The sequence below is a fragment of the Ambystoma mexicanum genome, chromosome 6q (assembly GCF_040938575.1).
Source record: "Ambystoma mexicanum isolate Mex_15411 chromosome 6q, UKY_AmexF1_1, whole genome shotgun sequence".
Taxonomy (NCBI): Eukaryota; Metazoa; Chordata; class Amphibia; order Caudata; family Ambystomatidae; genus Ambystoma; species Ambystoma mexicanum.
In genome coordinates this window covers 1,606,456,057-1,606,482,366 of record NC_090937.1, presented here as the reverse complement: position 1 = coordinate 1,606,482,366, position 26,310 = coordinate 1,606,456,057, and the positions used below count along the sequence as shown (strand labels likewise).

General features: G+C 46.3%; 1 protein-coding gene across 3 annotated transcripts in view; it reads right to left on the bottom strand.

Annotated features, from left to right (window-relative positions):
- Positions 1-26,310, bottom strand: part of LOC138516894 (PC-esterase domain-containing protein 1A-like) — a 582,917-nt gene that overhangs the window by 64,935 nt on the left and 491,672 nt on the right. For all 3 annotated transcript variants that reach the window (XM_069632347.1, XM_069632348.1, XM_069632349.1), the window contains one exon: positions 23,056-23,271. In XM_069632347.1, coding sequence (XP_069488448.1) covers positions 23,056-23,271 — 216 coding nt within the window. The remainder of the gene's footprint in view (positions 1-23,055; positions 23,272-26,310) is intronic.

Genomic DNA, 26,310 nt, shown 5'->3' with positions numbered 1-26,310 from the left:
CCCCAGAAGCAAGGAAAGTCCATTGCCACAGCCAGGAACCGCAGTGTTGCCATTTGCGGTAGACGCAAGGAGCTGAAACACTGAACAGCCACTGAAAGTGAAGTTTGCTGGTTGCGAGTTTGGACCATCCCATTGTAGTGCAGGAGTCTCCCGACATCCCCCCCTCTTCTCCCCACGACTAAGGCCCAGGATCATGAGACCGGCAGAGCTGCACAGGAACAGGAGTCGTCTGCTGCATCTTTTCTTCATTTTAAAGGTACTTTACAAAGTCTAAGAGAACTTACCTGTTACCTGCAGCTTCTACCACTCACAAGTCTAATCAGCTTGTGGCCCTACATGTAATTCTTCTTTTCTTCAAAGACTTCTAAAACATTGTGCAAATACTTTCCCATTCACCTACCAGAGGTGCCTCATCCTATTTAAGACTTTCGCCCATTGACCTTGGCCAAGCCTATTTTATTGAATGACTCTTTCTGGGGGGATCCAAAAGTATTTGCCTGCTTAAGAATATTTGTGGTCTCTTGTATGTTCTAAATAACCTTTTCCTTTTGACTTACCATATGATCAACAGTGATATATTAATGTCCCCAGCACCTTTGCAATTGAAGTCACCTGAGAGAGTAGGTAGTGTCTGTGGGCCACCCCAAAAGGGTATCTACTGATTTAGAGATATTAAGAGTGTGCATTTCATGAAGTGTATTTGGGTGTTATTATATTGCTCCCTTCTGAAGGAGGCTTATTCTAACTGGCTGATACATTAATAATTGTTTATTCAAGAAACCTTGAGCATAAGAGTTTGACTACTTGTAACTGTAAATCTCTGCGTAACTTCACTACAGCTCTCATTGACCCCTCTTGAGATAAGCCTGGCTGCACAACACTACTAAAACTGTGTAGTTCCAAGCTCATACCAAAGGTTGGGTTTCCTATACCTGTAGTCAAGAGTTGTTTGTAGTGTTCCCAGAGGGTACTGCATACAAACTTTGCCTAACAGGCATATAGGCTAAAAGAGAAAACCCCAAATTTATGAAAACCTTCCATCTGATTTTGTGCAGCAGTTAGCCAATTCTCTAGTATCACCACTTCCTATATTCATTAGGTTTGTCCTGCTGTCATTTGCCAGGCAAGATCCCCTGTAACTCAAACTTAATGCTGCTGAGTGTGTAGGGAAGGCAGCAGTGTGTGCTGGCTAAGGTCCTCACCACTGCCCTCAATTGCTTCACGACCGTACCAGGACTGCTTTCCTCCCCACAGTAAAGGTTGCATTTTAAAAAGGTCAGCGACTAATCTAGAAGCTTATACCACATGTCTGCTGTGGCAAAGGGAGCCGCGGGTGTCCTTTATGGGACTCAAGCGAATGTCTCACAGATTTCCCCCAACACATGCCACGGCTGTCTTAGCCCTTCCGGCCTCAACCTATGGACAGTAGTTTCACGCTGTGTCTAGGCACTTCGTAGACTAACACGCCTCTCCAGAAGAGCAGAAAGTTGCTTTGTATTGACGTCTGGTTCTACCATACCCCTCCTCTGCATGAGATATTTATGTTGGCAGGATCCACGATCCGTCGATCAGTGAAAGCTGTTAATTTTTGCTTACTCGTGAATTAGGAAAGGTCACTGGGCCTCATTCCGAGGCTGGAGGTAAGGGTTAACGGTCACCGTTAATGGCAACGGTGACCGTTAACACTTACCTCCGTATTCCGAGTTCCCTTTGCGGGTCCCTCTACCTCCTGCTTTTAGCAGGAGTAAATAACGGGACCCGCAAAGTGACCTTGGAGTAAATTACGGCACTGTAATTTACGGTGCCGTAATTTACTCCTTCCCCATTCCCATTGAGCCCTATGGGGGCAGGGATGGGGAACCGGTATGGTGAATGGGGACTTACCGGTCCCTCCAACCTTGGAATGGACCGGTAATTACTCCATTCACCATGCCGGATTTCCATGGAGTAAATAGCTCCATGGTTGCTTACCATGGAGCTATTTACTCCATGGTTACCTCCAACCTCGGAATGAGGCCCACTGTCTGTTAGGAACTGACATGATAGAAAATGAACATAATGCAATGGCTCCTTCCCAACACCCAAGTCCACACCCTCCACACCGAAGACTGAGTGATCGGCTCCCGACTGTTTCCACCCCCGGTGGCTTGTAGATCCCTTGCTACCAATTTCTCCACCCTACCCGCTCCCTTGTAGCTCCGATTCCCTCACTGCACCTTTCTCCCTATGATTTGTAAAATGTGCCGTTGCTTCCTGAAGCTAGGTGAGGTCTCAATAAATACACAAATAATAAAATGTAAACAACCAAAAAGTGTTTATCTTCAATTGAAATGAGCAAAGCTGCACACTGCTGCCACTTCATGGACAGATGGGCAAATTAAGATGGCCGATACCAATGCTTGCCAAACAATGCAAGAGCTTTCCTGCACGGTCCACTTGTCAAGCAGACAAAAGCCTTTAAAAAAGTGTTGCACATATAACAAACAACTTGTCTCGCATGTTGGTTGGTAAGATTGCCATCTCCCTTATAGCTGTGATGAGATCTAGCAATCGCCTTGAGTCGAGCTTTTATTGGAAAAGAAAAAGAAAAAACGGGAAGCCATACCTCTGTAAAGGGATACAAGGCAGAGCAGTCAGGATTCATCTCAAAAGGGCAGGGAGTAGTGGAAGACTGGTAGTAAAGTTCAGTTAGTCCACACAGTTAGTCAAAGGAAATACCAAATACTGGCATACTGAAAGCCATATACATTTCTAGTCGCATATAAAAACCATCAGCTTGAAGTAGGTACCAGACCATTGAAGCTGGGGTCCGTTAAGACCCAATCCACACCTTCCACCAACATGCTAGTGCACTACCTGGGGACAGCCACTGTGTCCAGGGTCCCCCTCCACACTAAGGAAGGGGGTGGGAGCAACCTGGATCCAGTAAAACATTACATTCACTTCATTATCAAAACCACGAGATGTCGCAAACAATCACAATATTCCTAACCTTCTAGTGCAGAGTAACATGGTAAGTACAAAGACAAAATATACAATATATTTAGACCTAGAGAGAAAAAAAGGACTTAAATGTAAATAACCAAACCAACATGGCACCCAAAAGGCAAGATTAGGTTAGATACATAGTACTACCCACATACACTCATTACAGTCACAGAAAAGACAAAGGTACACAAGCAGCCTCAAATGTAAAAACTAAAAAGGCATTTCCAGAAGCAGGAGTGTAATGTCACGGCCAGAGGCCGTTGAGGGATGGAAGTTGGGCCGCCATTAGACCGTTCCGCCACGTTTTTCTTTACGTGCGGTCTAGTGTTCTTTCAAGATGGCCGCCGCCGCTTCCTATTTACTCACAGCGGCAGAGCGGCTCGGCGCGTTGCAACATTTAGTGATTTCTCTTCGTTGCGTGCGCTCCTCAGCGTTCCCCTAGGCTTTCTGCTTACTTTGCCTGTTTGTTCTCCTCCCTTGCCCCCCTTTGGCTTCCTCATTTGTGATTTCTCCCCTGCTTTGTCCTTTGTTATTTTTACTTGAGGGCTTTATTTTCACTCTCCTTTTCTCTTCCTGAGCCCTCCCCTTTTTTTTCTTTCGTTATTTAATTTTTGCCATTCTAACTTCATTTTCCGTCTATTTTTTTCCCTCAATTGGATTACTTACCTTTGCCTGCTCAGCCGCCCTCAAGCTGTTGGTATTCTGTGGCGCTTCTCTTCCGGACCCGATTCAGCCTGCATCTCCTCCTTGGACTTTCGTATGTGGCTGGAGTGTCTTCAGCGACTTTCTGCATTCCTACCAGGGTTTTTTTCTGCTACGGCTTTTTCCCCTGTTGGCTGTCACGGAGGGGGGTCACGGTGAGTCCCAGATTCTGGGTCACGGTGGCTTCTTTCCGAGGCAGACCATATCTGCACGAAAGGAAAAAGCCTCTCTCCCAAAAGCCTCAGAGAAGAAAGTTGGAGCTACCCACGTCACCAGGTGACGAGGGGGAGGAAAGGTTGCGGGAACTGTTGCATTCCGACATTGTAGACAGTAGCACAGCAAGCCAGCCATCCAGCATTGATATGTAATGAAGGACTTTAAAAATGCACATAAAATCAACAGTGCCAACTAAAATCCTAGTCTTTGGGCCTAAAACTCCAGGTAACAAAGAAAAAATCTGTCACTAGACTACTCCCTAAAACCAATGCAAGGGGATTGTAAAGACTGGAGGGGGGGTATGTACTTCTGCCCTCTATATGGCGGAGTAGAGGCACGGTGCACCCCAGCCAAGGTTCATTTGGTAGCTACGGACGAGCCACCAAGGCTTAAGCTCTCAGGAGGTGATGCAGGCTGGTTCCCAAGTACAGGGAGTCCCCATGTCCCCACAAAGGAATGTCCTCACACTATGTTATGTGCTAACAGTTTTTTATATAAAAATAAGGTTGAGATTTTATACACAATTCAATAACACTTTGTACTGTGATCATTCTAATATGACAAATATATGCAATTTCTATATGGTACCACACTTAGCTATAGATTCCTTTAAAACGCATAAACTGCTGACAGTTATGTAGCATACGAATCATGCAGCAAGGTGCATAAACATAGATCATAAGGAAGGAAGGCAGGTTAATTAAAATAATGGCAGAATGCTAGCTTTAGCTATAGAGACAATTCGGAGTGTGGATCGCCCCACCTGGCAACCAGTAATACAAGTCTTAAGAAGCCAGGTCCATTAATGTTAAAGAAGTCTTGCTTCCTAGCCAAAATGTTCAACCACCACAAAGTACCTGAGATACAAGAGTTTCTTCAACGGTTTGCCGACGGATCCCTCGAGAGTGGACTCCCTTTAAAGCAGGACCCACAAGGTGTCGAGGTCCTCTAAGAAAAGCGGAACACTGGCATCGAGACAGCAGCTTCGACCTACGTGGTGCTCTTCAATGATCGTTTGTGGAAGTCCTGGGAAGATGAGGTATGCAGTCCTTCTCGATGCAAAGTGTTCGGTACCGCAAATAAGACTTGGTCATGGATGGTGTCGGGAGTTGCTTCTGCGGTGCTGCGGCCTGTCTGTGCTGCAGCCGAAGAACGTACTTCGGGATAGCTTTGGCAATCGAGACTCTACCACGGGCTATACCCCAGATCTTCACTCAGTCAGTGTCCTTGTGACGTCTTGGTCTGGTTTGGGTGGCAGGAAACCCACTGGAGGACTTTCCTCGGTAGCCGGCGACCTCAACGTTCAGTCGTTAAATTTTCTTAGGCAAAGGTGGAGCTTCGCGGCTCTGGTCATCGAGCAGCACAGCGTCAAGGTGCCCCCGCTGCTGGGCGACATGACTCGACTGGCTTCCAGCGGTCAAGAAAGTCTTCCCAACCCCGGTCGACGGCAATGGACTTCGATGATATTGATGTCCCTGCGCTTTTCTTCAGGATTCTCGGCAGACCTCTTCTCCAGTCGACAGCCTTTCTACACTGGCTTCCAGTGTACCTCGATGAAAAGCAACAGGCTTTGCACGATTGTGCCTCGTAGCTCGGGGAGAGGTCTCCTAGCCAGGTCCTCTCGCAGATCAGTTCTCGACAGACTCAACAGCTGCTTGATTTCGATGAATGAAATGCAGCAGCAATTCTTCTTCCAGCTGGGCTTTAAGGCTTCAAGTTTCAACTTTAATAATAATAATAGATTATTATTATAACATAAAATGCATATTGGTCACAAACAGGTCCCACCCAAAGTATGTACCCAAAAACATACAGTCACTGGGAAGGCTCCAGCCAGTCTGTCCAGGACTACCCCACAATACTATATGGTTCTTTCACCCAACAGCCAGTCAGGGGAAGGGAGTGAGTCAGGGCTTCCCAGGACTTTGGTAAACAAGGTAACCAGCAACAGAAACGAAGAGGCCCCAGGGGCCATCTTGCCTTATATCAGGAATCCACTGATTCCTATGAAAGGGCCTGGTTATCCCAAAATGGAGGATACGCCGAACACCTGTCGCATTCAGCATGGAGGTGCCACCAGCCCATACCCTGCTCTGTGGGCAACACACAGGTGCCCAAAAACATACACTAGGGGTATAGGGTTGTACCCCCACCCATGGGTGCCATAGGGGTATCCCAAGGGTCTCTGTTCACCACAACCAAAAAGAGCTGCACTGCCAGGGGTCCCAACTGGACTCCTGTGCAGAAAACATTACAGAACACACACAAGGGAGTACAGGACAAGGAGGCCCTCTCCCTCCAATGCATTTCCAGCATCACAAGGATGAAGTCATTGTCGAGCAAGAACCACTACCATGGGACAATATACTAAAAAACGGGTTGAAGTTGCAGGGGCACTTCGGTAGAAGTCTGACCACAAAAAGATCCTGGAAACCAAAGAGAAATTAAAGGAAAAAAAAGTGTTGGGGTCACAATAAGATGAGACAGCAGAACCGTCAAAAGCAAAATTCTGCCTCAAGTACATTTTCTCAAAGGAAAACAATGATTGGGGAATGAGCTGAAGAGTTAAGCGAAAAGAGGTAGACTGGTTGGCTGTTACCTTAGAGTATGCTCAAAACAACATTTTAGTTAACAATGACTCCTATCAGATTAAAAACAAGTACAGTCCTACATCTTTTTTATGATTGTATTACAATACGTTAGCTTGCTTCATTTTCTATCCAATTGAACCATGGAGTAGCGTGTGTTTGTGTTCCAATTCTACTAACAGCAATGCTCTATGCCAAAAGGCATACTGGTCATAGGCCCTATGAAATTTAAGAGTGCCAATATTTAGTGCATCAATAATAACTGTCTTGTTAGTGATGTGATCATCTGTATAAAGGGCCCTCTCGTTTCAAGGTATCACACTTTCTTGCCAAGGTTAACATGACATATGAGAAAGTTGTCTGACCAAATGCACGTTGAATATTTGCAATACACATGTGGTGCATTAGATGGTGCAACAACCAAGAAAACTTAAGGAAATAAATACCATGTCTATAGGCCAGACTGAGACAAACAGATTAAAATCCTCCAGAATTGACGACCTTGGAGATTGTTTCAACAAACACAATCTAGCAAACGCTGTCTATGTAGGGGGCTCACAATGTATGGTGCATTGGGCCATGATTTGGAAAGATACCAACCAATTCCCATCCAGCAATGAGAGAAAAGACATTTAATGAAGTTGGGAATGACTCTTTGGTAAACTACTCATCACTTGTGTGTCATTAAGATGGACAATATTTTATTCTATTTAGTAAGGACTTCCCTATAGTGCATAAAGTTACCACAGCTCCTCCATAGTGTACAAATGACAAGAGCCATTTAGGAGCTATTATCATAGCAACTACAGGGTTCGAAATCTAAGGGAGCCGGGAGCTATTTAGCTCCTGCTTTTAGGCTAGCAGTTAGCTTTAAAAACGTTACCAGGAGGGGGCGTGGCTAGGCAGCACGCCATGAGGTTGCGTTTGCCACGAGCTCTGCTACAGGGCGCCCAAATTGCAACATGCCGGCATCTTAAGACGAGATCTTTTCACTGTTTTAACACTTTTGGCTGCCCAAGACATGCAGCGGCTCGAGGGCTGAAAACAGCAACAGCATTAGCCGCGGAACGATGGAAATCCCCAGCGATTGTCCCGCCGTCTCTCGGAACAAAATGGCGGCACCCAACGAAGGCGACATGGTGATCCTCTACAGGAGGCAAGTCGGGATCCTGTCGAGGCAGGATACACTGAGCCGCACATAACAAACGTAGGTGCTCTGTTACCCCGAAGTCAGCAGGGGATTGTGCGGCGGAGAGACTGGTGAGCGGCAGTGATTCGATGCCGGCAGGGGCTCGGAGGCCTGGCCTTGGCTGCGCCTGAAGGCGGAAAGGAGGAGCCGGGGCATGAGGCAGACTGCCCAGGAGGCCAAGAACCCAGCGTGCCCCTACCGCAACCTCTTGATAGCTCTGTGCGGTCTGCCCGACCCCGGCGCCTGCTGAAAGGAGTGGCGGTGGTAGCGAGCTAGGACGAGTGGATGGGGGAGTGAGCGCACTGGAGGCACCGAATCCTTCAGTGCTCCACGTTGTTTCCCAGTTGGCATTGAGATACCTGCAAGACCTTGGACAGCAGAGAGGACATTGCAGCTGCAGCTCACGCCCCCCGGGGTGGAGAGGAGATATTGATCCCCTGCACAGGGTAAGCCGTGAGCCTGGTGGAGCAGAACACCCTGTGACTGTGCATTAATTACTGCAGCCCCTCTGTTCCCCTGCAGCCAAAATAGGAGGGGTGGAGCGGCGGCGGTACGGAGCGGGACTGCATAACAGATTCGGCAGGAGGACCGTGCTGTGCGGAACGCCCGGCCCCAGCTCCCGCGAGGGGGAGGAGCGGGAGCAACGGCCTGTGACTGGCAGGCGGAGGCGAACACACTAACAGTGGCAGCTTATTTAAGCACGCGGGTCGACCCTCTATACTCCCCACTAATTGCCCAGCTGGCGCTGGGCCCGAAGCGGGATCCCAAGTCAGTGAAGGGGACGTCGCGCCTCTGTGCCCTCGCCACTCGCCTCCTGGACTTCCAAAGCTTAACAGATAAGGGGAAGGGCCATCTACGCTATAGAACCTATGGGACACCTAATTGCAGGCGAATATATAGTTTGAAGCAAATTGAGGCGGGTCTGCCTGGCTAAGCCCAGGAAGGGGTGAGGTTTTCTCCCCAACCCCGGAGAGTTTGAGTATCCGCCATCAGTGGCCGGAACAGGGTGCTAGAGGGCACTAACAAAAGGGGACCGCAAGACACAGATATAATGGCACCACCCTTCTGGGCAGCTTAGGTCGGGAGGGGACCCCCTGTCCGGAGACTAGACAAATTGTGCGAGATTCCCACAACTCCGGCGCCATCACCGTTCAACCTTCAGCATTTCTGGGTCCCCCCTGTGAAGGTTTGCCCATGCATAGGCCCCTATGGGTGAGCTGAACCTGCTGCAAGCGCAAGATCCCAAGTAAGGGAAGCTCTTCATCGTCTTGAGACGTTTGGTATATCAGGGAGCAACAATATAAATGGGCCAAGTGCGAGCAATACATAGAGAGCCACAGACCACGCAAATACAAGCCCAGTCCTCTGCTGCGGTCGGGATTACGGGAAGATCCCTTATCAGGCCAGTCCAACCCGCTACAACTGTTCAATGGTTGCTCCTGGGAGGCCCCCAAACACGAAGGCATGCCACGGGCATGTAAAAACACCAGCATCTGAGCTGTCGGCAAGGCCTAAAGCTGCGAGGAAGCAGAAATCGCAAGGTATCAAGGCCTTCTTAACACCACAGCCGACAACTGCCCCGCGGACGCAAATCATGGCAGCAGACATCCATCCAGCCCCGGCGGTGTTACAGTTCCCAGACATGGTGTTCTCCAGAAGCGACTGAGGAGATGCTGAAGGCCCTCAAGCAGGACATTACCCAAGAAATTAAATCAGAGATCAAAACCTCTAAGGACGCTCTGGCCGGATCACTCACCGACCTAACTGCCCTTTTTGGAGGCCTTGAAGCTAGGGTCAATGAGCTGGAAAATAGAACATGTGAACAGACGCACGATAGTGGGGTACTCACAGAAAGAGTGAGGGTCATTGAGGAACATCTAGAACACATCTGGGCAGAACAGGCTGACCTTGAAAATAGTTCAAGGAGAAATAATAAGCGTCTCTGTGGTACCCCTCAGCAAATCTCGGATCAAGAGCTACCCAACTATGTAAGCGCTCTGTTTAAGACCCTACTGGGCCTCCCGCCCTCAGAGGCACTGATTCTGGATAAGACCCATTGTGTATACTCCTCGGTCCAGCAGAGGAACCTGCTCCCAGATGTCCTTATCCAGGTGCAGTTCTTCCGCCAGAAAGAAGATATCATAGCGGCGGCCAGGAAGACTGACTCACTACAATTCTGTGGATCAACATTACAACTATTCCAGGATCTCTCCCCATACACCCTTGCAAGCCGCAGATGTCTACAGAGGGTGACGGCCTGGCTGCAAGCCAAAATGATTCGCTATCGTTGGGGATTCCCATGCTAACTGATTTTAGACCTCGACAATCAGCACTACAAAATCTATTCAGATGACGATGCAAAGGATTTAATGGCTGGAGCAAACAGCGAGGCTACCTCGGAGCCTTGCTCCCAGGTGTGGGCAAATCCAGACCCAAGCCCCACGCCAAAAGATAAGTGGAGAAAGCCCAGAGGGTGGTGGCGACTGGGACGGCCCCACACCAGGAAACGGAAACCACGGATGACATGGATATACAGAAAATGCCGGAGCCCTCCCACCCCCTTGCCGGGAGGAAAATCCCTGCCCCCTCGCCGGGAGATGATAACCACAGAACAACTGAACCCCGGGGACGCCACGCTGACGGGTAGTAATTAATAAAGCCGAAGCAGGGGAGCCCCATATGGTTACTTCAGAGCTGGTAAAGCGGTGATACTCTATGACTGGAGTACTATAAGGAGAGCCGCTAGCCCTTGGTCGCCTTTACATGCAGAATCAGGAAATGGGGAGGCATTGTCGGCCTGACGTCCTGCTATCGCCTCGTTTCATCCCTTAGCCTCGACGCTGCACGGTCTATCATTGACTCGCTGGAGAGCCATGGCAGTGCCCACTCATGAACCAGAGGCAGAGTGCAGCCATCGATGAAGCACGCTTTTCCGAACGCCAGACACCAACTGGAACTCATGGGGATCAAAGATTTTGTAGGATAGAAGATTTGGGCGCCCTAGGCGAATGGCGCACGTTACTGTTGACGGTTTGTTAATTTTGGTTAGGAACTCGAGGCTGCTGCGAGCCTCACTTGTATTGATTTACATGTCTTTTTTTTTACTGTTTCTTTACGTTATTTTTTTGAGACACTACCACTGGGCCTTTTTTATGGCCCCATACACCCACTGCCACTTGTAAGTCACAGAGCAACTCTTGGCACCAGGGGGGGAATCCTCATCTGGCCCCCCGTCTCCCACTCAGACCACGTTATATTGCTACAAACATGTACGGTGTAAACTTGGGGAGGCCGGGGGAAAACGGCGACTTGGGGGTTCCCCTCATCGGGGAGGAATAATGTCACTCAGCATATCACAAAAGCTTGAGCGATCTCAGAATGGCGACCCCAGACGTTAAATGCATTACCCTCAATGTCCAAGGCTTCAACTCTCCCCTAAAACGCAACGCTTTGTTTCATAGATTACCAGCCCTAGATGCTGCTCTTGTTCCTCCAGGAAACCCACCTTCAACCCGCTGACTAGTTTTGCCTCAATAATAAGCTCTAGCCCACAAAATGTTTTGCCTCTAGTGGTTTCAAGAAACGTGGGGTCGCCATTCTAGTGTGCAAGGACATTGCCTTAAAAGCATTGAAGGTGGTGCAGGATGGGGAGAGAAGGTTTATCTTGGTAGTGTCAATGCTATGGGGACACAAAGTGATCCTGGTCTCACTATATGCTCCAAATGCTAAGCAGGACTTGTTTTTTGCAATGCTATCTAAATCCATGATGGAACATGCAGAAGGCGAAATAATTTTAGGCGGTGATTATAACACCGATCAACCACTTAGTTGATAAGGCACTACCCCCAACGGCCAATGACAAGAAAAATGTCCTAGCCCTTACCACATTACTGCAGGAGCACTCACTTATTGAGGTATGGCGGTTCCACCATCAGGAAGAACAGGAATATACTTATATTTCAGTAGTTCACAAGGGGTTCTCTAGATTAGACATGTTCCTTCTTTCTGATACGCTAATCCCCCTGGCGACAGATACCGAAATACTCCCAGAAGCTTTCTCCGATCATGCCCCAGTGAGATTAACACTTTTCCCCTTTCCAAGCAACCCCACCCCAGAAGCCGTCCTGGCGACTAAATGATCTCTTATAAGACCATCTCCCGATCCGAACTCACATAGCGGAAACCATACATTTCTACTTTAGGGAGAACGATACTTGCAATGTGGGCTGCGACAGTGTGGGATGCTGGCAAGACAGTAATTGGGGGCACCTGATTGAACAGCCAGAAGGGTGCTATAGGCTCAACTGGAGGGAGAAACCCGCAGGCTCGAAGCAATACACATAAGGGTTTGCGGCGCTCCCCGAGAGATTTACAAATAGCTAAGAAAGCGTTGGAGGCACACCATACGGCGAGGGCTGCGTATCATATGTTGCTTACTAAGCAATATTTTTATACGAAAGGGAATAAAGTTAATACATTATTGGCAGCTAAACTGAAAAAACAAGCAAAACTAAATAGGATAGATACCTTGCGAGATAGTACAGGCAGATGTGTCTCCTTGGAGGACGGCAAACTGCACATTGAGAATTTCTTTAGGGAACAGGCAGCCCTGCATGCCGGGGACCTACAAGCCACTAAAAAATTCATAGCAAACGAACAACTCCCGCAAGTCGCACAAACCCTATGCGGCCCCTTATAGCAACCAATAACTGCGCAGGAAGTTGAAAGCGCGATCAAATCCCTTCCCCTCGGTAAGGCCCCAGGTTCTCCCGTGTTTGGGGGCCATTCTTGGAATATGTAGCCGAAAAGGAACACATGTTTTTACAGCCAAGAGTTGAGAAATATCCTCTGAATCCGTGACAATGCCACTGATGTATATGACCTAGACAGAGTGTACTTAAAGTGTATAGAGAATCTTTTCATATTTTTCATTCTCTTGCTTCCTTCTGTTCTTTTCTCTTTTCCTAAATTCCAGACTTACGCTAATTCCCCCTAACCTGTGTACTTGCGTGTGAATGGTTTTATGAGCAACAGGTATACTGTTACTTAGTTAAAAGGAAGTTACGATGCATTGACACTTGCCGGTTGTTACTGCTTTATTATTGTTTTACATTATGTGATGGATTTCACGTTGATCGAAATTTCAATAAAATGTTTTTTTTTAAAAATAGATTTTTCTTTTTAAACAAAAGTTACCAGGAGCTACTTTTGGCTCCCCAGGCCAACTGATACCAAACAGCCATGTGAATTTAACTCATTGGGGACAGTCTATAAAACATTAGGACACATCTATATGACATTTCAAGCATATGGGGTCATAAATAATGGATACAATTATGTTTGAATTTTTTGTGAAAGTTAGATTTGCGTAACGCTATGTACTAGCTCCTCGTTCCCCAGTGGTAGCTCCTGGTGAACGGTTACTGCTGGATACCCAGGCGCTACTTGTAGCTCCTGTTTATCCAATCTTAATTTCAAGCCCTGAACTATAATTACTATTCATATTTAACAATAGGCCATATTCCTCAAAAATCAAACACCCCCATCGGTGAATAAAGAGGCTTGACTTTTGAAAAGCAACTATTAGGAGAAATCAGCAAATGGTAGATGTCACAAGTGGAGCTTTGACTCCCATTAGGCGTAGCGGTCATCCCCGAGATACCTTCCCAGAGGTCTTCACCAAAATTGACAGCTATGAATACAAGCACTATGTGCGGAACATAGAAGGTAGGAGTACGCGTACCTCCAAGTAACAGATTTTATATCTGTATTGTTGCATTCTCAATTGGCTCGCTGCTATGCTACACTGGATGGTGCATAATGGTCAACGCCTTTAAAACAAAATGCATCTGTCTCCTGGCTTCCAATGCCACATCCCTGCTTTTCTTTGCCCAGGTCCTTCTGCCTTGGCTCGCAATCTGTGGCTTCTCTGATGTGAAATTAAACTTCAGCACTTCACCTCTATTGCCATCGCTGGCAGTCTTAACCTCAGTAGAATCTGCACCAATCCCACCTTTAATTCCCCCCATTCTCCTCTGCAGGCTGTAAATCTTACACAGATCCTCTGCCACCTCAACATGATGTGGCTATCCGTGGGGGTCAGGGTTAATTAACTAATTACCTTTTGGTATGTTCTTTCTGATGATCGTACCTCCCACGTATTCCTAATCTACAGTATCCATCTCCCAGCGCCAGCTGCCCTTCGGAACCTTTTCTGCTGCCAGGAAACCCTGCACGGCTTCGCCCTACGCCTCTACACGCCGGACAGGACGTTGGAACCAGTGTATATAGAAGTGCGTGGCCAGTCACCTCAGTTCCACCTTTTTCCCTAGCACGCTGATGCTGAGGTACCCCAGAATGAAGGTGCACCAGCTACCCCAAGAGGGGCAGTTAGTGAGGGCGATCAGGAATCTGAAGGAACATCCGTAAGAAAGAACATTACCGAAAGTTAAGTAATTAGTTCACGGGGCACGCACCTCTATATATACTGGTTCCAATGTCCTGTCCGCCGCGTAGGTGTTGGACGGAGCTGTGCTGCGTTCCCTGGCAGCGGAAAAGTACTCCTTCATCCCACGGATTCTTCATCTATGGCAGAACACCAAAGCAGTACAATTTCCTGAAGGAGGAAGTGAAGCAAGGAGACCACTGAAACCAGGAAACTCCGGAGAGCTCTGCGAAAACGAGCTTCCTGACCAGACAGAATCCAAACAAAGCTTGGCATACGTTTGCAAGGAAGCCAACGTAGCCGGTTGGTAATCCACGTTAGAGGGCCGAGGTGGCGGGCAACCCTATGGTGGAGTGAGCCCCGAGACCCTCAGGGACCTCCTTACTGGCCAGATTATAGCATTCCGAGATGTAGAGAATGATCCGTTGAGACAGGGTCTGGTTAGTAACAGCCCAGCCAGGTCCGGCACACATGGAACCAATAGAAAGTTGGCCATCAGTCCCGTTCTCCCTTGTCCGAGAGATGTAGAACTTGAGGGCCCGCACCTGATCCAGCAGATGGAAACGTTCATCTCCCTCGGAAGGATGAAATGGAGGAAAGAAGACTGGAAGATGAATCTTTTGAGAAAGATGGAAATCAGAGAGCCCCTTTGAAAGTAAGGAGGGCCTAAACTCTCAATGTGGCCATTTCCTTGGAGAAAACCAAATAGGAAGGATTAACAGAGAGAAGGCTCTGATTTTACTTGTTCTTATATCAATTTTAAATATCTTACTTGTGCTAAATCTTACCTACATTTGAAAACTAGTTTATTATTAGACTTGGTAGGGCAGTGCTCGCATTAATTTCCTGCTTGCAATCGCCTTGTTTTTACTAACTTTATACTTCTGAAAGAAGCCGCTCGTCACTAACTACAAATCCCTGCTTTATTGTCGTTCGTGCAAGTATTTACTGTCACGTCAGGCGTGTAAGCGCCGGCACGTAGGAGCCAGTTTGTTCCGGTTTGTTACGGGAGTCAGGCCACCCCACTCGCAACATTGCAGTAAGTGTTTAAAATGGGAATTACGGACATTTTGAATGCCATACAGACCGCCAGAGACAAATTAGATGCACGATACACGCACCAGGCTACCCTAGACCTTGTGAAAATGAAATATACGCAAACTGAGACTTGCCCTATTGCTCTCCTTACAGGTCCAAGTGCACCCAGACCTTTCAAAGATTGAGTCCAGGCTGCACTGCAATACGGATAACTCAATTGCTATATGTGACGCTTTATCTCCACGCCCCCACGTGAAGTTGCTTTTAAGGTCCACGTGGGTGGAACGGCGCTTGAGTTGCTACCGAGGGACAATCTAATGCTATGCCAAGCACCTGAAAGCTCCAGTCACTATATCATTTCCTCATAAAAATCACACAACACATGATATCTCTGAGCAGTCCAAGCCCATTTTAGTGCCATGTGAAGGCCCCTTAAATATATCTTTTCCCCAGTGCACTTTAAAATACATGTTACTTAACACAAGGTCACTCCTCAAACATGCCACAGAAGTGGCTGCCCTTATTGAAGAGTATGATCTAGATGTCTGCGCCTTGACGGAGACTTGGAGTCATGAAGCGGCCGACCCCCGCTCTGGCGCTAGCTATCCCGGAGGGCTAACACATGATTAGGCAGGATAGAGTGCAGAATAGAGGGGCGGGGGGGGGGGGGTGTAGCTCTTATTATTAGTTCCAAGTTTTAAACGTGGGAAAGTTTGATACCATCCGAGGAACTGAACTTTTATTGGTCAAAGTAGCCATCAGTGCTGAAACCACACTTAACATCCTCTTACTTTACAGAGCCCCCACTTCAGATCCTACCTTCCCAGCTCTAATGAATAGTCTTCTATTATCTTTTTTGAAACCCAATAACAAATTAGTTCTCCTTGGAGATCTCAGTCTTTGGCTGCGTTGCAATACGGACTCCATCGCTAAAGTGATGGAGCACACTCGACTCACTGGGTTTCTCCCATTGTATTAGAGACCCTACTCGCATTAAAGGACATACCCTGGACTGGGTTTCGTCCCTGAACATGAATCTGACCAACATAGAAGTGAAGCCTTGGCCATGATCGGACCATTTTTGTACATGCTTTCATTCACAGATTGCATATTTTAATAAAAAAAGCTACTCAGCCTAAAATGTCCCTGGCTATTAGAAGTCAGAAAAACCTGAAGAGAGAGACTGAGTGCTTGGGCCTTTGCCCTGAATAATAAAGTTGGAAATAGAGACAACCCGGAAGAAATTTCAGCCACCTTGGTGAACTCTCTTGGCTCAGCCACAGAGAAATTCGCCCCAGTCAAGATAAAAACTCAATCGATAGTGCAGAGAAATGCCTGGCTTAATAACGATCTTAAGGAACTTAAATCTAAGAAAATCAAGCTTTTTTATGCTTGGCGTCAACTTCGAGAACCACTCATCCTAGCAGCATATAAAATCACTGCGGCTGAGTATAAACGAGCCATATTCACAGCCAAAAACGAGTCACTTAACGCTAGATTAGTTAACAACAAATCTGACAGTAAAGAACTTTTTAAAATATTAAAAGGAACAATCACATACACCTGGCCCAACAGGGGTATGTGATTGCCCAACAATAGGGTCTTATTCTCAAAAACGATTCTTGGTGCACGGAAATTCAACAGGCCGTATTTAATAAATTTGAAAAAATTAGAGAGTCAACAGAGGAGAGAAAAAACTCAGAGTGAACAAGAGTTGGAAGACAATATTTACACTCCTGCCATTAAGGATAAGGAGCAGCCTACCTTCCATTTTATGGCCATCTCTGAAGAAGAACTGGCTAAAACTATCGCTCAACTCAAAAGTACAAGTTGTAAAGGAGACCCCTGCTCCTCTATCATGATCAAGGTGTGCGCCCCTATTTTGATTCCAGCACTTACCAAATTTGTTAATGCCTCTTTTGCTCAAACAGTGTTCCTGATAACAAAGAATGCCTGGATTACCCCACTTTTGAAGAAACCTAACCTCTGTCCATTAACATCGTCCAATTACAGACCTATTACTTACCACCTTTCTGTTAACATTTTTGGACAGAGTTGCTTATAACCAAATCTGCATATTTCTTGAGCAAAATCAAATTCTTCATAACTACCAATCAGGCTTTTGAATTAATCATGGAACCGAGACGGCTCTCGTAGCCCTAAAATCTCATCTGTTCCATGGCATGGGTAAATGTCAAATCGCCCTACTTATGATCCTCGACCTTTCGGCAGCCTTTGACCTGGTGGTCCAGTCCATCCTGTCCACCAGGTTAAGGGTTAATGCCAATTTCTCCATTGAAGCAACACAATGGATCTCATTCTTTGAGGGATAGGCAAGTGAGAGTCGCAAGTGACTTGGCAGAAGCAAATCCCGCCACTCGCTTATCCAGGGTTCTGCAGGGAGCTTGCGGTTTCCCCTTGCTTTTATAACGTCTTCAGGATTCTCTTCTTTAAAATGCTTGAACACAAAGGGATCATATTTGCAAACTACGCGGATGATACGCAATAGGTCATCCCCTTCTCTGGGTCACATCACGAGGATAAAATCTAGATCAATAAAGTATACATAAGGATACAAAATTGGATGGTGGCAAATGGCCTGGCCATTAATAGCTCAAAAAACCAAACTCTTTATCATAGGATCAGAAGTAAAACTTGAGTTCCATTTACAACAATTTCAATATAGACAATTGTATTGAGGATATTAGCAAGGTGAAGACCCTGGTTATTTACCTGAACAAAAATCTGAACATGAAGGCCCAGGTGAACAGCTCCATTTCCTCTGCTTCTTATTTCATCAAACCTTTCCGCCATCTGTGACCCCTTATTTACGAAAGAAATAAGGGGTCACAGATGGATGAATACTCAGATTTGAATACTCTAGCTAGGGCCATAGTAGGATCCAAATTGGACTATTGTTACAGCCTGTTGGTGGGCATCCCCCAATCTGACTTTCAACTACTCCAGGTAATACAAAATGGGGCGGTGAGAGATGTTAAATGCCTTCAGAGGAGAGATCACTTATCAGAGGCAAGAAAAAGTCTTCAATGGCTCCCGATTCGGGCTAGGGTATCTTTTAGGATTCTCCTTATTACCCATAAATGCCTGATGGGCAAAATGCCCGCATGTCTGACGGAAGCAGAACAGACAATACTAATCTTCTTAATGTTCCATGTGCCAATATGCACTAGACAGTACGAATGTATTCAAAGACTCATATGGAATGAAGACCAAAATCACTGAAAAACTGTAGATTGAAATTTGTGATTTATAAAATTAAATGTAAATGCAATCTCGTTAGTAGTGTGCAAATCCATACGAAAGGTCCACACAGGGTGCTGAGTCACTGAGCGCGGGGGCCTGGAAGCACCTTTCGTCTGGATTTGCTCACTACTAACGAGCGTCTCCACCCGCCAGGATACCTCCTCTGGGCCAGGCAAGACGAATGTTTTTCGTTTACACCAGCAAGACTGAAGCCTCTTATTTAGAGACTCCTAAGGGGACATCTACAGATGAGATTAGACCCCCATCAAAGAGCCTGTGGCAACAATCACCCATAGCATGAACATCAGGTTCATACAACACCCCATCCTGAAGAAGGCCGTGCAAAAGATGAGGCAAAGCAAGCCCACATAGACGACTGAAACACCCCGGTGTAGACACATTTTTCCAAAAACCTCAGTGTACTAGCGCTGACCTCTGAAAGAAGCAGTTTTATCACTTATTGTTCTTTGTCACAAATGTTCACTTGTTTTTCCCATATATTACTGTCTTTCTAGGTATTGACAGCAAAGGATTAAAACCTCTCTCTTCACACAAGCAATTGTATTCCCAACTGTGTACATTTTTTTATTGTTGTTTGTTTTTATGTATGACCGGCTGAATGCCGACTGATGTTCAAGTCTTTCACACCACATTGAATGTTGATCCATGCAACTTTTATAAAATCAAGATTTTTCCAGAACTGGTCACGGAAGATTGATTTCTTTGTGTAGACACATAAGATGACAGGGGAAAGGCGAGTGCTCAAGAAAATACCCCAACCTAATTACTTGTATTTTTGTTTCTTAATTAGCCCTCCTGGGCAAAGTAGGTTCCAAAACCAGGAGCCCATTTGTTAAGTCAACAAAGAAAATCAGCATAAGTGTGATCAGTCCTGGAAGGGGCTCAAACAAAGCACACATTAAAAACAACACTAAATTTAAATCCCATGCCGGAACAAACCGAAGTGGGGGACCATATTGGAAAGACCCCTCAGGAACTAAATGACTGGGGATCGTGAAAAAGGAGCCCTGCTCTGGGGTCCTCTGCAAAACCGAAATGGCAGCAAGCTAAACCTTTAATGTACCAATCTGTAATCCCGTCTGGGCCAAAGATAAATGAAAATCCAACACGAGGAAGTGGAGCAACTAAAAAGGATACCGCTCCCAGCACCAAGCAGACAACCTTAACCACCTTCAGTCAAATGAATTTGGTGGCAGGTCTTCTAGCACAGAGAACGCCCAGAACGACGTCCAACAAATCCCACTCCTGCCTCAGCCTTTCAGCAGTCAGGAATGATGGTTCAGACTACATAGGTTTGTGGTGCAGTACCCAACCCTGTGAGTTGCGAGTGGGTGTCCGCTCTCTGCGATAGATGCCAGTGAGGGCAGATGGCCATGTCCAGCACCTCCGGGTACCATTTTCTCCATGCACAGTCCGGAGCAATCAATATCATTGTGAGAACCAGCACAATGACTGGGAAAGTGTGTGGAGTACCAACTCCTGCCTCAATCCAAGCATGGTACCATCTCCATGGCCCCCTTTAGCCAGAGGCTGACGGAACTCCTCCAGTAGGAGAGGTTCCAGGGGCAAGGATTGGTATTTGGATTTTATTTATTTATAAAGCACACCGGGCACAAGGGCAATGGGGGTGTGTTCTGGAGGGCGAGAGGCAACAGGGAGGCAGTATCCCTACTAGAGGGCATGTAAGGGCCAGGCGTAAGAGGTGGTAATTCTCCATTCCTCGCCAGACAGGGATATTCTGCCTCCCATAAGGGACAGATGGTAGAAATCCACTTCAGAGAGTCGTCGTGCCGGGGGTTGAAGTGGGGGTGGAAGCGCCTCTTCTAGGCACACCCAAGCCCTTAACCCCATCAGGATGAAGCCACAGTTGCCTGCCCGATTATGCTTTGCCTCGACCGCTCTGGGCATAAATTTACAAAAAAACTCCTTCCTGCACACCAAGATCTCAGATCACAGTTGCTCCACTGCTAACCCAGAGTTGGTGGTAGCCTTAGAAGCTTGGAATTTCTGGGACTCTGCCTTAGTGCCAAACTAGTTCATGCCATCGAAGGGCAGGTCCAGAGGTTTCTCTTGGATGTCAGTAGCAAACCCTGACGTCCTTAGCCAAGAAAACCTTTGCAGGACTGTGCTGGTGGCCATCAACATTACGACACAGTCTGCTGTGTGCATGCCAGGCAGAATCTGGTGCGAGTCTTCCAGGCAGTCATTGATAAAGCCTTATAGCCTTCCTGCATCTCCCTTCGAGGTTGTGCTCTGACACCTTGGCCTGAAGTGACCAGAAGCCAAAAGTAAACTGGCCAAAGCTCAAGAGGCATTTACACATTAGAGACAAAGGCTCAAGGAGCTGAAAATCGTCCTACCCCAATGGATCTAATCTATTTCTCTCCCGGTCTTGGGCAAAGATGGAAAAGAGCTGGTTGTAAAATTCCAAGTAGTGGTTTGTACCAGCAAACTATCTGGGGATGTAAGGACAGAAAGAAAATGGGGGCCAGAAGTAGCTGGCCTGTGCTTCTTGGCTAGGTCGCAGTCCACTGTGAGAACTGAAGCCAGTTTGGCCCACCGTTCCATCACTGGCCCGCGAATGAAAGGCAACCAAGTCTCTTTTTTGGACTCTCATCCAGGATGTCAGTCAGATGGTACTGCGCCTTTGGACGTGGAGGAGCCGACAGCCATAAAATGTCAACCACCTTTGCTATCAGTCCAGCAGTGGCAGCAGGGATCAGGTGCAATTCTGTTGAGATGTCCAGGCAACTTGCCTCCTGCAAGTCATCCTCCAGGTTCACCAAGTCACCCTGTTACTCGTAAAACTCCTCTAGGAAGTCTCACATCCCTGGGGTGAAAGGGCTCCAGACCAGAGGGGACCAGATCCTCCTTCCTCACAAATATCCTCTAACTCTCTAACTGAGACATATATGCTATTCTGTGGAGTGGGAGGAACTCTTTCACGACTCGGACGTCGCTGTACAGGGATCAAGACAGGGGACTGAGGACCGGAGACGGTACAATGTGCCCCTTGGTTGCAAACTTGTTGCATCTAATGGCGTAATCCCTGGCAGTTTTTCCAAGCGTGGTTTGGTCAGTCGGCCTGGTTGAAGCAGACAGAGCTGATGTTGTGACCGCTGGTGTCTAAGCCGCAGGGGCCAAGACGTCTTGCTTCATCATCCCGAATGCCTCCCATTCCTCTGGGGTTAAGGACTGGGTGGAAAAAGGTGCCTGCGGGGCCTCTTGCTCTTAGAAAAGCTTGGAGCGGTAGCTCTGTTTCTTCAAATATTAAGAATGATGCCACGAAGAACCGATCAACCGCTTATGGGTTTTTCTTCTTTTTGTCCTTAGGGACAGGGTGCCTTCCTTGGTTCTACAGTTCGTGCCCTGCATCTTCGCCAGGTTTGCTTATCACCTTTTTCACCAAAGTAGTAAAGGCTTTTACGGCGCATGTCCGGAACGGACAATTGACGGCCGCAATCCACGTAGGGTTTGAATCCCGAAGACCTCGCCAGATTCAGCATTGTGAAGAATTAGAAAAGTTCCAAGTAAAAGCGGTGTTCCTAAAGCAAGTAGAACGTGTGGAAAAAAAGGAACTGAGGTCACAACACCTCTATATAAATTGGTCTCAACATGTCCAGCGCGGGGTGCATAGAGGTATCAGGCAGCGTCGACAAGCTGCTGCTGGAAGATAGATATAGATGAGGAATCCGTGGGAGCAAGGAGTCCATTAAAGTTAAGAAAGCAAGTGTCCAGTATGTGATGCCCAGAAAAACTGTCCTGGTCATTCAGGCCACCCATTATATTGAAACAGTAAGAGCTTTGAGGACATTAGACCTTAATATAAATTGTAGAAGTCCAATTAATTTTCAAGGAAGTATCCAAACTCGGACTATGAGAACAGATAACAACCACCTGAGCAGAGCATAAAGAAGAACTGCTAGTTCCATTCCATTACTATATATAATGCTGACACATGCAAAAGACTGCATGCATACAAAAGCTTGAGACAAGTCAACCCCTCGCCATACAGCATTCTCACATCTGTAATCTTCAACTAACACAATGGAGGCCTGTCTATCAAATTGCAAAGCACCAGACTCTGGAAATCATTTGGGCCCATAAGAAATCTGTACAGGATTCCAGGGTTCAAGAAGAGTTTAAAGGTATTGCTTTTCAAAGCTACACCAGGACCATACTCCAATGAATCAAGCGACTAGTATCCCAGAGTGGCACAGAAGACCCACGCACCAAGTCAGGCCCATACACAACCTTTCGGATCAGACGTCAGGTGGTCAATGCAGTCCTCCAAGTAAAGTTGTTAAAAGTGTTAGAGTACAAACCAGGGCCAAAATATTTACCCATAGTGTGGTTACACGTGCAACAATATATGGCTCCATATCCTCAGATATGGCAATGATAAAAGTCATGAAAGGAAAAGGATATTGCATTATGTTCTTTTCCATATAAATGCTGATCCAAGACAACCAGTTCATAAAGCAGATTTCACCAAACTAAGTGCAGGCCTAGCCATGGTGTGGTACACAATCCCATTGTACTTTAAGAACACTCTGTACACAAGGTGTTCAAATTTACAATTGATATTATATTCCAAAACCTACCAGGGGCTATCCGTTCCTCAAAATGTGTGTATCCGGGAGAAAAGCGGCTGCATAGGACCGGACTGTCATCATAGAAATATGGTTCCATATTATCAGCACCATGGTATGCAGGCGGGGCACAATTGTTGAAACTCTCAGTATGCCATTGTTGATAGGACAACCCATTAGCATACCTCTGTGGGGCACATGGGTCATTGTTCTCATCGTACCAAGCTCCTGGAAGAGAAATATACCAGGTTAGAGCTTAGAGATCAATGCTATACTTCTGCAAACAGAAGTTGTAGAATGTCCCACAGTCTCAAACAGCTGCAAGAAAATGAAACAGATTAAAGGCCAGAGAAATAGTTACAGTCTATAGAGCTCTGAATTCTGCTTTTCCCACACGGTATCAAAACAGGGCCTCTGTAAAACTGAGTTTAGACTAATCCCAAATAAACTACAAAGTCGCCCATCATTTTAGGTCAGTATTTTATAGGATGCCGGACTATCTGGAAGGTGTGGAAGGGCAGTTTACCATACCCATTTAATGCAGTGGGCCCATTCTGAACCCAATGTGCTGTGCAAAGAGCAGTGAGCTACTTTCTGTATTAACTTGCACAAGATGAGTGAAGCATTCTATTGGGACACTACTAGAATGCTCTGCATGCAATCTATGTTTCAGGTTGATATTGGTATAGCCTATTTGTTCGCAGGCCCAGTTTGATATTTTTTCTTTCACAGTTTTCCGCAAATGTAGATGGGGGTTAGGTTTTTATTAAGGTGAGTGGGTTCTCCTCCTCCCCTGCTTTTTTGCAGATAAATGCGTAAAAAACAAAAAAAAGAAAAAAAAGAAATCGGGTAAATGTGCCTCAAAACACTTTCTCGAGGAAACCTCATAGAACCTGGATATTCACTCACTGAAAGAGCGTGAATGCTCCCCAAAGAAGATAATGCTGCAGAGGCCCCTTCTTCAGTAATAGGTTAAACAGTGGACTCTGTATTAAAGCCAGGTCATAACATTTAATCTCTGCACTAGCCACTGGCGAGTGAAAATTCGCCAGTAGTTAGCCAAGTGTATTGTATGCAGAGGGAGAATTGGCATTCATGGTATTGACCTGCATACCAGGCTAGTGTCTCGACACTTCTGTTTAAATATTTTTATTGATAGAATTGGATAAAGGCATAAAATACAAGCTAAATTAGTTATTGTAAACAATGACATAACTTGTCATGTTAAACTATATACATTTTAAAATCAAAATTCATACATTTTGACAAACTTAAAGAGAAACATGTTAGAATAACGGCTTCATATAATTTGTTTGAATATGATAACGAATTAAACAGAACATGGGGAAACAGTACACAAACATGAAACATGAAAATATAACGAAAAGTCAGGGAGGAGGTTCAAACTAAAGTAGTTGAATTTATTTCATTATAAGGATTCAAATACAGTATGAACCTATTCCATTTTCTCTTAAATGTATGCACTTAAACGTAGAAGCATGACATTGTTCTATACAATGAATGGAGCATATAGAAGTCCAACAGGCAGTGTACGACAGATTAGTAGCATTCTTCCAATTACATGTAATATTTTGAAAAGCAAGGTCAATGAACAGGTTAAACAAGGAAGAAGAATCAATTTGACTTATAACAAGGTTGATTATAGATCCAATCATGATATTAGCGAGCTTTAATGATTCTGTTAAGTGAAAAATTGATGGCATACATGACCAAACTTTAGACCAAAAAGCATGAACATATTTAAATTTAAAGATTAAATGAGTAAAGTCTGCATTTGATTCCGAACATGACCAACAATTATCGGATATACTATCTGAAGTCTTAGCAATAGGTGAAGGGGTAAGAAGGCACAGAGGAAATAAAACGTAGGTTTGGGAAGGTTGGCTGCAGGGGATGTGGACTGACAAACTTTCCAAATTTTGGTCCATTTATCTGGGGAGGGCTGAAGATTCCAGTCAATTTCCCATTGTCTGACGGTATTCAGATTCAGCAAATTAGGAGAGGGAGGGTCATTGAGAAATACATACAATTTCGAGGCTTTAATGGAGTGATTATTAATTAAAAGGTTTAGAAAGGAAAAGGGGCATTTCTGATTAAAAGTAGGTAAGGATTTAGTGATTGACTTTATTAAGGAAGTATGAAAGGGAAGATCAGATGTGGGAATATTATATGTTGAACAAATCGTCTGGAAGGGAACAATTTCGGAATTTTGGATCAAGGAAGTGGGAGTAGATGTCACCCTGGTGAGAGCGGACCTCCGGAAAGTATGCAAGAGGGTCACGGAAGTGGAGCAGAGGGTCAGCACAGTGGAGGAAAACATCCAACTTCTTAAACAGGTGGCAGCCTTGTGGGGGCGACCAGGACCTTGGAAAGGAGAGCGGAGGGCTGCTACAGGCGCTGCAACATCCGCCTGGTTGGAGTGCCTGAGAGGGAAGAAGGTCCCAGTGCCGAGCTGTTCATGGAGAATCGGATCCTGAAGGTATTGGGGATCAAAGGCCTATGCACGTTTTTCACAGTAGAGAGGGCACACAGGGTGGGCTCTGCTTCCAGGCGCATCACTGAGAGTTAGAGGCCAAAATCATGAATTTCCAGGACCGGTACGCCATCCTACAAGAGGCCCGCAGAGTAGGCTTCTATGAAATAAGGAACACAAAATTGTGCATCTTCCCAGACTTCAAAATGGAATTGCAGCGTAAGAGGAGGACATGACGCAGTGAGACGCCGGCATAGGGAGCGCAACCCAGAACTACCCACAAGTTATGGTTGGGGAGTTTGGGGATTAGAGGGGTGAGGTAGTGGGAAGGAGAGAGGGGGAATTGCAGTTTATGATACCAAGTTGGGGTCAGGTATCACGCGTCTTATAAGAATGGCACGGATCACAGTGACTGGGGTGATAGCCAACACCGGGAGACAGTACGGGAGCTGGGGCGCAGAGTAGGGGATTGGGGAAATGGCCTTTAATACGGGTCCTTGGGATAGAGGGTTGGGATAGGTCTAGGGAGTAATAACATGGAGGAACATGGAGGATTGAAGATTGGCACTTGGATGTTTGGGGGTTGGGCTCTAGGCAGAAAAAAACAGGGTGGAGGAATTTCTGAAACACCAGGGAATACAACTAGCTTTGATTCAGGAAACGCACATGGGAAAAGGGGATATGGGAATGTTGTGGGGTGGGCAGCTATTGGGGACGTCCTATTTGACCCAGGCAAGAGAAGTGTTGATCTGGGTGGCAAGGGGAGTTCAGTT